Genomic DNA, 14975 nt, shown 5'->3' on the forward strand with positions numbered 1-14975 from the left:
TGAGACATACTGCATGGCAGCATGAAGTTACGAAGCAAAAATACAGTGGGCAAGTAAGCAAGAACTGCTTTCATCCTGAAAGCACTGTAAACAATCAGAATTTATCTTAAGTGCAGGTTTCAAACACTACTGTATACTACAATTCCATCAGTGGAGATGAAGGTCCTGCAAGAAGCCCCAGTAAAGAGCTCCTGAAAGTGAAAGTAAAAATAACAAAAGTTCCAAAAGAAGATAGAATCCTGTCTGCCTGAAGACCTTATCAATACTTCACCATCAAATTGACAAGAAAATTCCAATGGTTCAAGTACTCATAGAGCCAGAAAGGTCACAGATTCATAATACTTAAATTTAGTCAGAATCTTTATGGAAGCAGCCAACTGAACGTAACTGTTCCTTTCGGCAACTTCCATGTAATTTAAAGGATGTTCTCAAACAGAAAACAGACTCTGCAATTTGAAAGCTCTAATCTAGGTCTATGCCTATTTCCTAGTTTCCTAAAAAGATGGAAGTATACTAAGACAGTTTTGTTTACTTTGAATTATACAGTAAAACAGCTACATTCTTTTCCTTCCAAATTCAACAGCAGAAGTAGATTTGAGAAAGAGATTAGGAATACTGTATCCAAGTCAACAGTTACTGTATAACTCTGACGGGAACAAAAATTGTTTAACGTGCTCCATTTACAGGCATTTTTAACAAATACGAGTGTTTGAGGTTCTCAGAAAACCAGAAATAATTACCAAGTGCCACTTTCCAATTACATGGCTCACTTAGAATATGATTTCAACTCTGAAATGATTTCTGAAGGTATGTAAAAGCTTCAAACATTGCTTTTCACATACTGGATGAAGAACATTTAAAACCTTAATTTCATGGAGTGAGTATTTTCAAGTATAACTAACTTCATATTGAGAGAGTCTTGCTCTTCATACTGAAGCAAAAATACACAATTATTCAGCAATAAATAGTAAACTTCTGCTTAAGACCATTTCAATATAAAGGAAAAGTGACAGAGTTTCATGAAGTTCACATTACAGCTTCAATTAAATGAGGAAATGTAAATTTTTGAAATTCATATTACTTCCCACACAAATAGTAATACTCACCTGGAGCAAAGGAAGAAAAATTAGTAAATCCTGGAACACTAAAGAGGTTCACAGGTTGTGGAGGGAAGTTGAATGGACAGAAAACAGGAGATGGAGGTGGTGGTGCATTACTGCCTCTCTCCTTTCTCGATGGTTTCTCTTGACACTGTTGTTCTTGTTGCCGCATAACATCACTTAACATTTGTTTCAACCTTGAAAATAAGATAAAACGACGACTTGGGAAAAAAAGGAATTTTATGGGAAAACTGTAAATTTATATTCAAGTAATTTGAGTTTCGTATTATTTCACCTACACCCTGTAATGTGTGTAAAGAACTGCTCTATTTAGCTAATAAAAAAAACCTCAAGACAAAAATTACTGATATTTAATCCCGAGTTGGTTTAAAATCAACTGCTCTATATTAGTGGTCATGCATACACAGGTTAAACATCCTTGCAAGAACAACAAAAAATTGACTAGATACTAAAGCAATAAGCAAGTTCAGAAGTAGAAACAATCAAATATACAAAGTATTTACAGAACTGAGGTTAAAATTAATTTTAAAAATTGTTTAAGAGGATAGCATCTATATACCACTTACCAAATACAAAACAGAGATGAAGAGCTTGAACTTTCAGGCAATGAATTAAAATGACTATTACATCTTTATTCAAAAAAGATCATTGCTCAGAAGGCAAATGTAGTACATCCAAATGGAATGTAAGAAGCATAAATTCTAACTGAAAACACTAAGAAAGGACAAAACTTTTTTGCTGTCTACTACCATTAGAATCCATATCTTGCCAGGTAGTCTAGTGAAGAGCACAGACACAGAAGCATATTCAATAATAACTATTGCAACAGATTTTTGCCAACTTTTGGTTCTCTTCAATGATGACTACTAAAAAAGTACTTTTAAAGGTGTTAAAGAGGTGGTGGGGGAAAAAAAAGACAACCAGAAATGGTGCATACAATTTCAAAAGCTCATAATCACCTCAGAAGTTCAACAGTCTCATATTTAACCATTATCTGTAATCCTTCATTCACATAACCATGTCCCTGTTACTGAAGCATTTCAAATTCCACAGTTAAACACATACAATCAACAAACCTTTGGACATTATTCTGCTGCCAAGTCAGTTGAGTGTAACACTGGTTTAACTGATGCATAATGAGATGTATTTGTGAAGATGCAACGTTATTGGGCATCATACTGTAAGGGCCCGTAAGCAAAGTCTGTAGAAGGCAAGAGAGAGTCTGTGGAAAGAAAATACATATAACAGTGACCAAATTACAAAAACCAGAAGCTATTGCTAGAAAGAGAAAGAGAATAAAAGGCAAAATAAGAACAGCAAAATAACTATTCTTCATATCTACCTGCTGATCCTGCATCAAAGTTTGACAAATGCTGACACTAAATTCATGCTGTTTCTTCAATTGATTGATCTGCTCTTGCCATTGCTCCTTTTCTTCCACATATGAAAGCTCAGACATCCACCGAAAATTTTCCTGACGCCGCATACTTATGTTTTGCTGTTGCCTGGCCTTAGACAATGGTCGATAATTCCCGTCTGCTGAAAGAGGACGGCAGCTTTTCCACCTGGGTTGGGAAAAATTGAAGAATGATGACAACATCAGACAATTCAAACAACTAAACAATACTTCCATTATTCAAATTATGTTTAAGTTGTACATCAGCAACTCACATGGCACAGGCCAGCTAACCACACATGCCATTTTGTCATCCAACATGATCCTAAACAAATGGAAAATACAAGCCCCCAGCTGACTACCACTGTCAAAAAAGAAGGGCTAAGGATGCTTCTGGGTCTTGTTTCTAGTATGTTCCATTACTGCTATATAATATGTACTCAATGAAAATAGAAGCCACCAACATAATACATTAACAGGGAGCCCCTGATAAGCCCACTGTCTACTAAAATTATTTTGGTATCAAAACCAGAAGAAATAACTGTAGATATATACATTATTTTTAACACGGCATTTTCATTTCATCACACAAAGGTTATTAAGGAAGTCAATCAGGTAAACAAGAGTTAAAATTATTCACAATAATTAAGAAACAGTTTTCACAACTACAGAAGCCAGCAATTTAGATGGAAAAATTTCAGAGTTAGTTTAATTCTCTGTACTACTATTTTTGAAGAGACTGATCTATATCACTGTAAAAATTTCAGACTAGTTATCTTTCAAGCTCATTAGAAATAAATGAGAGCATCACGAGCCACTTGCCACACAACTGGAGAGTTCAAAGGCAGACTTCTAATAAGACTGAAAACAGAAGAAATCACCAAGTCAGTCATATGCATTGCAGCTATGAAGACTCAGACAAGAAATTGCCACTACACATACCTCCCTAACAAGCAGAAATTTTCCTTTGCTGTGAGGATGCCTTATAGTTAATGCAATGCTTCTACTCCCCTCTTCCAAATACACTCAGACAAGCATTAGATCAACAAGTAATGCTACTAACCTATCTTTGTTTTCTTTAACAAAATAGGTATTTTCTGGTACGTTGTTATTGGGATAAACAGAGAAACTGTCATTCAAACTTGATGCGTCTTCTTCCTCTTCTTCGGCCTGACCAACTCCATCAGAGAGATAACCGTCTTCATCGCCATTTTCTTCCTCTAGAGCACACTGGGTAGAACCTCCCCAGGTAGCCATTGTCCTAGTGAACATCGCAGGGGCAGGGAGAAGAGGGGTGTTTGGAAAAAGAGTGGGTTTTTTTCAAGTTTATGATGAATTATTAAAACAATCTGTTGACAATTTCAAATCTATCAGCAATTAATCAATTTGCAACAAAAAGAACTAAACCATTCTGAATATGACCCTGCAGTATGCCCACATGGCCAAGAAGGCCAATAGCATCCTGGCCTGTATCAGGAATAGCGTGGCCAGCAAGACCAGGGAAGTCATGCTTCCCCTGTACTTGGCACACGTTAGACCACACCTTGAGCACTCTGAACATTTCTGGGGCCCCTTAATTTAGGAAGGATGTTGAGATGCTGGAGCATGTCCAGATATGAGCAACAAGGCTGGTGAAGGTCTGGAACACAAGTTCTGTGAGGGGTGGCTGAGGCAGCTGGGGTTGTTTAGCCTGGAGAAAAGGAGGTTTAGGGGGAGACCTTATTGCTCTCTACAACTGCCTGAAAGGGTGTAGCCAGGTGGGAGTTGGCCTCTTCTCCCAGGCAACCAGTGACAGGATGTGAGGACAGTCTTAAGATGAGCCATGGGAGGTTCAGGCTGGACACTACAGAGAAGTTCTTCACAGCATGATTGGGCACTGGAATGGGCTGCCCAGGGAGGTGGTGGAGTCACCATCCCTAGAGGTGTTTAAGAAAAGACTGGATGTGGCACTCAGTGCCATGGTCCAGTTGGTAAGGTGGTGTCAGGTCATAGGCTGCACTTGATCTTCAAGGTCTTTTCCAACCCAGTTGATTCTGTGATTCTCACAAATGCAAACTTGTATTCTACTTCTGATACTGGGAGAGAGAAATGAAATTACTTTCTGTTTTGGAAATGTATTACTTTACTATGTTATAAATGGGGTAAAGATGAAAAAAAATTACTCTGATCATTTGGTGTTTTCCATGTATTTTCTTCTCCTTAGGTGATTTTTTCCCCATTGGTAGAACAGGAGAGACTAAATATGCTGGGAAAACCCATAAAGCTGGCAAGTTGCTAAATAACAACCCCTTCACAAGTCAAGAAATTAATTTCCTGCTCTGTTACATCATCACATTTAGTGCTCAGATGAACACAGGAAACTGCCCCACCACTGACATCCCATTAAACAACAGAAGCACCCATTGATTAATACAGAATAACTTGTGCTCTTACTTTTCAGTCCTGCTCTGCTGTGGAGTACACTGAGCTTCTGACCCTTCACTTTTAACAGACGCAGCAACAGTAGATATTGTTTCTGCAAGCTCTCTCCTTCTCTGATCCTCAGCCATTAAAGCTTCAAGTTGCTTTCTTCTCTGTCGCAATTCTTCTCTTAAAATCTCATGTCTTCTCATCTCAGACCATAACTGTTTACAGTAAAACAGAAGAACTAGAATATAATGCTAGCATAATTTCCAAAAAGAGTAAGTAATATCCGGATCATTATTAAAGATAATTTCGGGGAAAAAGGTAAAGGAACATGCAAAGATAAATCAGATTTCAACAAATACTTTCATTATTTTCTCCACAGATGACCTGCCTACGGTATACACTATCAAATGTTCATGGTAAAAATTCAAAATTAATTCAACTTTCACATTAATATTTGGCAACAAGTGCTATATTTGGGGGAAAATGTCTTGCCAGTTCAAGCCAGTATTTCCTTTGTCACTGTTATCCCCAGAGAGACGGTGAAAATCATGACGTAAGTCCAGATCAGATGATATGACCAAAGCAGAGCTAAGACCACATTTAATGGAAAGCTCATCTTTTATAGTGTGGTTCGAAATAAAGAAATTACATGCTTGGCCTATTCACCCACCACCTCTCAAGGTGATAGGTTGAGCGGTATAATGCCCGTCTGCAAATATTATTTTTCCATGTACCCCAAACAATATGCAGTTCTCGTAACAATTATGCAGCTGCCAAGTTTACTTTTCTCTAACTGCTTTCTCATGAGAGACTGCGTGAGAACGAAAGGTTCTCACAGGAAAACTGTGAGAAGCTTGTGAGAATCTGCGAGAAGCTCTCTACTAGCCTTTTAGTATCCACATTTCCTTCTTTCCAGAAATGAAACAAATAAGTTATACATGCTTTGTAAAATAACTACTACTCCACTCCCCAGGCCAGCTACTTAAAAATGTGTCCAAGCCACCTGAAACTTCTCCTTTTTAAACCCTTTTAAAGTCACTGTATATCAAGTATGAAATACCTCATTGCCTACTGGTACGGATTCATCACACTCAATTAAAGGCTTGCCAGCTGTGTTACACTCATTCATGGCTGGAGATGATGTTGCTTGTGAAGTCTGTCTATTTGCTGGGCAGTTACCCAGGCCAGCTGACAACTGAAAGAGGAAGCAAAATGGCAAAATAGAGTATATTAGCTTTCTAAAACTTACCTGCAGTTATAACCCAACACAGTTGAGGCTTTATGAGGCTAGAAAATCAGTATCCTGGGAAAAGGATTTTTGAATCAAAGCTAAATATTTATTTCAAAACCTACCAAGGAATCAACAAAACTTAATTTATGTATTATTATATAATGTTCTAGATGCACAGTATTGATAATTTACTGCTCACTTCACGAAAAGAAGTTAATCTTCAAAGGGCATGAGAATCAGTAAAGCCCTGTAGAGTTAAGTTAAAATGCAACAGTGTTGATCATGCTTACAAGACACAGCATTGTTCCAAAATACCAGGAAATGACTACTAAGAGAAGTAAAGAAGCAGTGACTGACCAGTATGGGACAGACAAATTTCAGGCTAAAAATAAGACAGAAGGTTCTGTATCTTTGAAGACTCTATCAAGGCTTTTGAAGACAAACTACAGTGACATTAAGAGCATGATACAGCAACCACTGAGAAAGAACCATTGAGAGGTGAATGACATAAGCAGAACTCTACATCTAAAAGTCCACCTGCTTACAGTATACAAGTATTACCAATTTTAAGTTTTTTCCAATTTTCATAGGGAAAAAATGGTGAGCAAGGTATTTTATGCTTTGTTGCTCAACACGTTAAGACAGGAAAGAAATACATTCTACCTACTTGAAGGTCAGGACAAGCTTTCTGTAACACTTGAATTTTTTCCTGGATTTCAATCAGTTTTCTTCTTTCTTCTTGTAACTGCTTAAGCTCCCATTGCTGCTGCTGAAGTTTAGCTTCATAGAACTTCTCTCTGTGTAAATAAATCCACATGTTACTCGGCAAAAAGTTGCCTAAAACATGATTCTACTATCCTTTGACAAAGGCTTACCTTGCTTTTTCGTTTAGTCGCACATCCTTTTTTAACTTGTTAGAACTAGCTCGCACATTGTTTGGTTGTTGCTTTGTCTCTTCCATCTCACCCAACAAGTCACCAATATTAGATGCATTTGCAATCGTTCCTTGAGGTTCTGGATCATCATCCTAAAAGGATGTCAGAAAGGCAGTTAGACTATTTTCAAGTTGATACAAAAAAAAAGTAACAAATCTAGTTTGTCAAGTTTGTCTGCTTTGATTTTTTCAAAACTAATCAGTCTGAATAACTTTATCTTTAGTACAGATCAAGAACTGAGAAGTCGGCATCACCATGGCATCATGACTTTAGGATAAATTGAGTTAATGAGAGAATTTAAAGTTATTTAGCTCAACTACTGAAACTTCCACTACAAATGCAAATAATTTGTCTCATTCGGGAAGCATAAACCACTTGCCTGTGACTCAGTGAACAGAAACATACAAGCATATGAAGAAACAACAGAGGAGGTGGAAGGAGGAAGAGAAGGAGACTGAGGCAAACAAGACTGCTTATTTACTGCAGTCAGTGATGTTAAATACTATTATTAACAAAATAATAACAAAACTAATCTTCAAAGTTAAATCTAAAATATTTTGGAGACAGTCCTACAGGTTCTCTACTCTGCTTTTATTTTTTTCATGATTTCTGTATTTTCAGTTCTCAAATGGAAAATATGAAAGCTGTAGCCACTGCTGCTTTTGGTCCCCAATGGGATCATTCTTCATGAAGACTTTGCTGGACAAGAGAGAGAGAACACTGGTGACCAAGAATGACACAGCTCACAATCCTCAATACTGTATCTTTGCTGAGTACATACACCTAACAAGCCTTGGAAATAGGAAGATTGAAGATATGCCATTAACTAGGTTATTTACTAAGGAAGCTGCTGAATAATCTCTAATTCTGATTTATACCACTACACAGTTAGCATCTCTATAGTGATGATAACAACACTGATCTAAATGCTGAGAAATTTTTGATAGGAGTATTACCTTGAAATAACAATATTGTGTTTATACTGTTGCTGTTTTAAGACACAGGTTCCAACTGAGCTTGATTTTAAAGTTCTCACATAAAGCCTTCTAATTTCTGATACACCTGGGTGTATTCAGTATGCAGACATTACATTAGATGGCGCTCAAATATGAGCATTCTGAAGGGACATTAGATCCATGAAATTGTACTTTTAACACCACTAAATTAGCATGAGATATTCTAAATTAAAAACACTTCCAATTTATAGCTGCCCCCCAAAACATTTGAAATAAATAAAAACCACTGCCCCCAAACCAAAACACTGCAAGTCAAACAAGTTGCAACATCAAAATATTTTAATGAAAAACATTATTCATTGATTGAACAATGTCGCAAAACCTAGGGCTCAAAAACCTCAACATGTTGAATATCCACTATAATCTTAAAAAGTCTAATATTTAAAAAAATAATACTGATCTACTTCTTGGCTCGTATTTTGTAATCCAATGCTAAAGTTAAATACGACGACTCTGTTCTCTTAGGCTAGCATCCTCCAAGAAAATCCCTGAACTGAACTTCAGAAGTAGCACCCTTCCGTTCAGAAAAATCAAACGATATCTCTTTTTCCCTAGCCTAAACACAAGCATTTTAAAGGTTGCATTAAGCACTGTTTTTTCCTATTAGGAGTTACACATTACACAAAATAATGAATGCTAGATTTTTGTGCACAAGTTTATATTTATAAAATACCTGCACCATAGCAGCAAGGTTTTGTAACTGTCTAAGCTTCTGTTTTGCAGCTATAAGCCTATTGATCTTCTGCTCAAACTCGGCATCTCCAGCAACATCACCCAGGCTGCTTCTGTGACTAGATATGGAATCTTCACTAACTCTATCTTCTTCCACTTCATCATCTTCACCTTGGGGTAGATCAAGGTGTTTGTCATTCTCCCTATTATGACAGTCTGGAAACAGGGAAAGGAGGAAACAAAACAGTATCAAAGACACACTACTGAACTTCTTAAATCCACTGTAATTACTGGACAGTAGAAAAATATTAGCTTAATGATCAGGCTCTTTAATATTTTGCTCATCAAACAACGTTCTCCCAAACTCTGCACAGCTATCAGTTATCTGCACTACGTAAAATTATTAGAAGATTTTAGAACATACCTAAAGCAGAAGACATTTTTAGAGTCCTTATATTAGCAGCAGATCGGTTGTTTATTTCACAGTCTGTATTAAGATGTCTTCCATCTCTGTTATTAGCTCCACACTGTACATTTGAGTTGCTATTTATTTCACTCCAGCTACTGATTCCTTGAGGGTTTCTAGGGTAAAATAAATTACTCATGTTAACTTTTTAAAAACTGGTATGGATACAATTTTACTTTAGCCTTTTTCTACCTAGCTTTTTTATGAATGGGTGTCCTGATCCCCGCCAAAAAACAACAAAACCCCCAAACAAACTCCAACCCCGTAAAAAATCAGCCCAGACATTGGAATTTTTCAACATTCATCTCTCCAACAGCTTCCTTTTTTTAAAACAATCAAAACAGCTTTAAATTATCCCCTGTTAGATCTGCAACAACACATTAGGCTCTACAGGTATATGTCTATATTACAAAAACTTTCTATGATCCATAGGTAAGTGACTGTTCATTTCTGCAGAGTGAAGATCCTTAATGCACAGAGTTGCCAGACTATAGCTGTAAATGCCTCTGTAAATTGAAGGTGTTTTTTACTCCATTTCTCCAGTCTAGGACTGTCATCTTCCATGGAAATTCCATACATATAATTCAGTGCTTAAACCCAAAGGAATTACAGATTTTTGAAGTCTTATAGTGATTTTCTAAATGTTCAAGCTAATCTAAATAAATAAGACACCAGGGACTAAATGATTATTAAACATCCACGTAACAGTTACTCCAAATTAAAAAACCTGTAATTTTGTTAATGTAATGAGCACAGATTTAACCTACATCTGGTTGACTGAAATAATTTATTGCAGATATCTTGAAGCAACAACTCAGCTACAAAGACTATGAATGACAAAAAAATACAACAACCTAATATTTGTAACAGGCTGTGGATCCTCATGTTCAGAATCACTTTCTGATTCTTCTGTTTCTTCCTCCTCCTCCTTAGTGTTTTCATTCACAGCATCTGTCATCATATCAGATGTTTGCTCATAGTAGTGAACTAACTCGCGTAACTCATTCAGCCTCTTACGAACTTCATTTAGCTTCCTGAGGAGGAAAAAGGAGTGTTTAATCTTTTCTGCATATTAATCCAATCTATGTAGAATTAAAAAGAATATATGTACCTTAAAGTTCTTAGTTTACTGCCAGTTGCCTAGGTAAAAGAACTTTGCACTTGAAGCTCTGAATTCAGTTAACTGTATTAGACTGTTTACTAAGTAGTCTGTAACACTAAATTAGGTAGATTAAAAAATGGAAATAGTTACTTAACACAGAACTCATTAAAAAAGCAGCACTCCAAATTACTAAAGCAAACTGTGAAAAAAATTAAAGAACTTTTACTGAAGCTTTTCTGTTGGATTTAGATTTTCATCCTCTTCACTCTCATTTTGAGAAACCAGGGAATCAGGAGGATAGGGAGCAGATGCCAGACTATTTGATTCACCGTTGACAACAGTTACTATGCCTATAGGACCAGAAGCAGCTGAAGTTGTACTTCTTTGATCAATACTCCTTTGAGGAGAACTTGAAGCAGGAAAAACTACAGAAAAGAAATACAGCTTATGTGAACAATTTGTAATAAGGAATCTGCTTAACTGAATTATATTAAAATAATGACAGAAATACTACCAACATACAAAACAGCAGTTAAGAATTTCTTTCCTTAGACTAACAAAAGTTTTTTTCTTAAGTTTTGTTGGATGCAATGTCAATAGGCAGCGAGTAGTAAGGTAGCTTTTGTAAACAAGATTTCAGTTAGTCTCTTTTAGCTTTATCAAATGTCAGAAGTAGAAGCTTTCATGCTGTGAATCTGCCCATAGAAATCTTTTAAGGGTTTACCTAAGGCTACATTGCTTTTTTATAAAAATTTGAACATTTCAGAATTTTGATCAAAGAAAAACCCTAGCAAATTTTTCACCTCTGCTGAGCTCTTTTCTCCATATGCTGTAAAACAAATTAGATATTTGCTTCTTCCAGCTACTTGAAATCATATCCAAGTATGCTCATATTACATGCATTAAATACACACAGAAAAATCAGGGTATAGTAACATGACTATTAAATCAGCATGTCCTTCTCCAAGTGCATGCTTCAAGGCCTCATTTCTCAATGATAACCAGAATATGCTGTGATCACCCCTCAGAAGTTTACAGCTACAGGACAAAATTCATCAGTACAAATGCACTGCTAGAAACAGAGATCAAGAGCAGCAAGTAGGTCTGCTTCCATCAGGAGAGCACAAAGCCATTAAAAGAACAGGCCAAAGCCCTAGGCCAGAGGGTAAGGCCCTCTAGAATGGTCTATGCTTGAAGTCTCTGCCACAAGAACACATTTTCATGGGGTTTTTTTTGACAGAGAGGGAGCAAAGCGATATTGCCATAAAGCTACTAACACATGAAGTGCTGAGTACACAAATGCAGATGTACTGTGATAAAAACACACAAAGTTCACGTTCATATGGTGCTTTTCACAAGCCAGATGTGTCACAGAAAAGACTTAAAGAAAAAAAACCCATCACATCCTCACATCAGTCAACTCTGATGTTATAAACCAAAGTGCTAATAGACACTCATCATCATTACTTGTAGAGTTCTTTGTTGAGACACAAGCTTATACAGCATTAAAAACCATTTACATTAATATTGTCCTAGCACAGCTTTTATCACCAGCATTTCAACAACCACTGCAAGCTGAAAGACCACATTACAAATGCAAACACTGAAAACATTGCATTCTTGAAAAAAAACCAATTCTGCCTATAGGGACTTACAGGAAGAGTTATTTAGATGTTGATCACGAAGTGTATGAAGTTCTCCTAATAGTTTGTCCATTTTCTGCTTTTTACCCTGCAGCATTCGCATCTTGTTAAAAAGCTGTGCCTTCTCATCTGACTGGTGTTCAGACATTGAAGAGTTTCTGCTTTGTGAAATCTCTCTGGTAAGTGAAAGACTTTCTGCTTGCCTTCTATTGTCAGGCACAGACTGTGTCTAAAAAGAGTAATTCCATTTTATTCAGAGTATTACAAAAAAAGGTAAATAAATTGTAAGAAACAAAAAGCTCTCTTATGGGCCTTTTATACTCAACACCAGAATCAACACCACAACAAAGAATATTATAAAGGGAAATATACTGAAAACACTCTAACTATATCCCAATTATATACTGAGTTAATAATTAAATTGCAATAAAGAAACTACTTCTCCAGACTTTCATGGAAACCCATGAGACACAAAGCAAAGATCAGTCAGCTAGTAACCCTGAAGAATTTTTAAGTCTGCTGAGTTTTCAAGTTTGGGGGGAACTCTGATAACTTCACTAGCAAATACACACAGATGAGCAAGACAAACATTTAAGTGCATTGTTAAATAGAATAAAAACTGATAACAGCAAAATTTATACAGTGCAATCTCAGGACTGACCTGAGAATCATGAAGTTGGTTGTGAAAGCGTTGAATTAAGTCATTCAATTCTTCATTCAGTTCTGATGTAAGACTTACTCCTGAAACACTACCTGTAGTTTCTGTTACAACTGGGCATATGGAAAAAGGGGAAAATATAAATACTTTTCCACAGCAATGAAATAAAAGGCCATTTTAATAAAAATGTGTGGTTTAACAAGAACATCAATATACTGACCCTCTAAAACACAGCACATATTTTTAATTTTGTGTCCTTTCCACCAGCTTTACTCTTGAGAGATGATTTCTGCTACAAAAATACTAACAAGACAACTCAGAGCTGCTTTGTAAAGGACCGTACAAAAGGACTTTAAGTTTGTTCTGTGTTTTGCTAAAAAGGTCAGAGCAAAATGAAAGCAACCAATTTGTCAAAGGCTGACAGAAAACTTTTTAGAAATAAAACTGCAATTATTTAGTATAGCTAAACTAAGAACAGTGCAGGTAATTTCACTTTCTCAAAATAATAAATTAACAGGACACCAAGCTTTCATATTGGTGTAAGTTACAGCCTTTACATCCGCAAATAGAGTCTTGGAGGTCTGTCCTTTAAAAAGCTTTATGAGAGAAATAAATTTAAAAGAAAGCTTTTTTTCCTCTGCCTGAAAGTTCATATTCAAACGGCACTAAATATGCAAGTGGCAGCTGAAAGACCCAATTAATTCTTCCTTTTTCCCCCAAATACAAACCAACAGTTCATAAGAAAAATCAAGCACATGTATTATTTATTTTCCCCAGAGATCATGACTTCATTACATGCATAGTAAAGTTTCACTGTTTTCAAATTTTGAAAACGTTTATTTTCCCCTAAAGTTGAATTTGAATCTTAACATTTTCTACCCTACAGTTCTGGCATATACCACATCTTTAAGTCAGTCAACACAAACAGCAGGAAGAAACTGTTATTAACAGAGACGTTAAGTAGAAATGTGAAAAAAGCCAAAGGAAAAACCCTACTCCAAAGAATAATTTTAAAAAGTTTTCATTTATCATAAGCAATCCTATTTTCTACCCACTAATTCATCTACCCACTTCTCAAGATGCAGCTTTGTGTTTTTGAGAAAAGCAGACAGCACATTCCATCACATGTCTCCCACTGCAGATAGAACAAAACTACTACTGAAACAAAGCAACTGCTGAAAACCACTTAAGAAACAAGGAAATACCTCTCAAAGACTCTTGCTTCTATGATAGCTTTCTAAAATCTCTTCACCTACCAACTTCTCTGCTTCTCTTCCTACACCTAGAATCTAAAGTTTTCTTAAGCAGTTACACCTTATTTCCTATAGTCTATCAAATCAAGACCAGCAGAACAGGAACAAGAGCTCATCAGAACAAAGAACCTTAAAAAAAAGACATTTTTGTAAAAATGTAGAAACCAGTGCCTTATTTTACAAACTAAAATACTTTAGATACTTTAAGTACAAAAACTAACGGTAATACAGAACTACTATCCCATATACTCTTTCATCAAGTGTAATGGCAACTCTTATGGGAAAGAGTCATAGAACAGTAACACAGACTCAATCTAAACTTGGTCAGTGCAAAAACTTCATTCCCTACAACTGCACACATAATTGCAGCCCATCTGAAAAAAAACCAAAAAGGATGGGGGGAAAGGATGAATTTCCAACAAACAAAAGAAAATTCTCATGTCAACAGCTGACAAAACAAGGACAACTGCCTCCCTTTGAAGACTGAGCTCTTGAGAAAACAACTCTGTTTTGTCAGATATCAAGAAGCCATCTCTGTCCCAAAGGTAACTTTGAAAAATTTGGAATATATTAAAACGAATTAGTAGAAGCTTTTAAACTGAAGGTTGTAACATAATGATGGTGCTCTCTTATCAGAATCATGCCCCCAATTTACATGCCATAGAATTTCAGAGTTCTGGTTTCTTAACTAACTGTTTTAGAAACTCCCTCCTTTCTTCTATTGAATAAACTCTCCAGCAACCAGTCGCAGAAATAAAAAAAAAAAATCATGAAAAAGCAAACAAAAACTCAAACTACCAACTGCCTATATCCAGAAGGATGCACAAAGGGGGAGAACACATTGTATCCCCACTCCAATTCTTTTCTCCAAAGGCCTAGTACACAACAACAGAGATGAGAGGCAAGCTTTTAATCTACGGTGGTAGACCAATTCTTAGGAGAAAAACCCATGCTTTTAGAATTTTACAGGTAAACCACAGTAATTAGCTCTGGGTTTTTAAATGACACATCATCTATAATGGTACATTGTCAATTCCTCTCAGAAATAGAGCCTTTGCAGTAAAAAAAGCCTT

General features: G+C 36.2%; 1 protein-coding gene across 15 annotated transcripts in view; it reads right to left on the reverse strand.

Annotated features, from left to right (window-relative positions):
• The window catches only part of PCM1 (pericentriolar material 1), a 43262-nt gene that overhangs the window by 16961 nt on the left and 11326 nt on the right, over positions 1-14975 (reverse strand). For all 15 annotated transcript variants that reach the window (XM_082281342.1, XM_082281340.1, XM_082281336.1 and 12 more), the window contains 14 exons: positions 12653-12762; positions 12004-12220; positions 10575-10773; positions 10101-10280; positions 9205-9362; positions 8782-8996; positions 7033-7184; positions 6825-6954; positions 5987-6121; positions 4951-5141; positions 3581-3778; positions 2464-2686; positions 2198-2343; positions 1107-1297 (listed from right to left, as the gene is read on the reverse strand). In XM_082281342.1, the coding sequence (XP_082137468.1) occupies positions 1107-1297; positions 2198-2343; positions 2464-2686; positions 3581-3778; positions 4951-5141; positions 5987-6121; positions 6825-6954; positions 7033-7184; positions 8782-8996; positions 9205-9362; positions 10101-10280; positions 10575-10773; positions 12004-12220; positions 12653-12762 (2445 nt within the window). The remainder of the gene's footprint in view (positions 1-1106; positions 1298-2197; positions 2344-2463; positions 2687-3580; positions 3779-4950; positions 5142-5986; positions 6122-6824; positions 6955-7032; positions 7185-8781; positions 8997-9204; positions 9363-10100; positions 10281-10574; positions 10774-12003; positions 12221-12652; positions 12763-14975) is intronic.

The sequence above is a fragment of the Coloeus monedula genome (assembly GCF_965178545.1).
Source record: "Coloeus monedula genome assembly, chromosome: 5".
Classification (NCBI taxonomy): domain Eukaryota; kingdom Metazoa; phylum Chordata; class Aves; order Passeriformes; family Corvidae; genus Coloeus; species Coloeus monedula.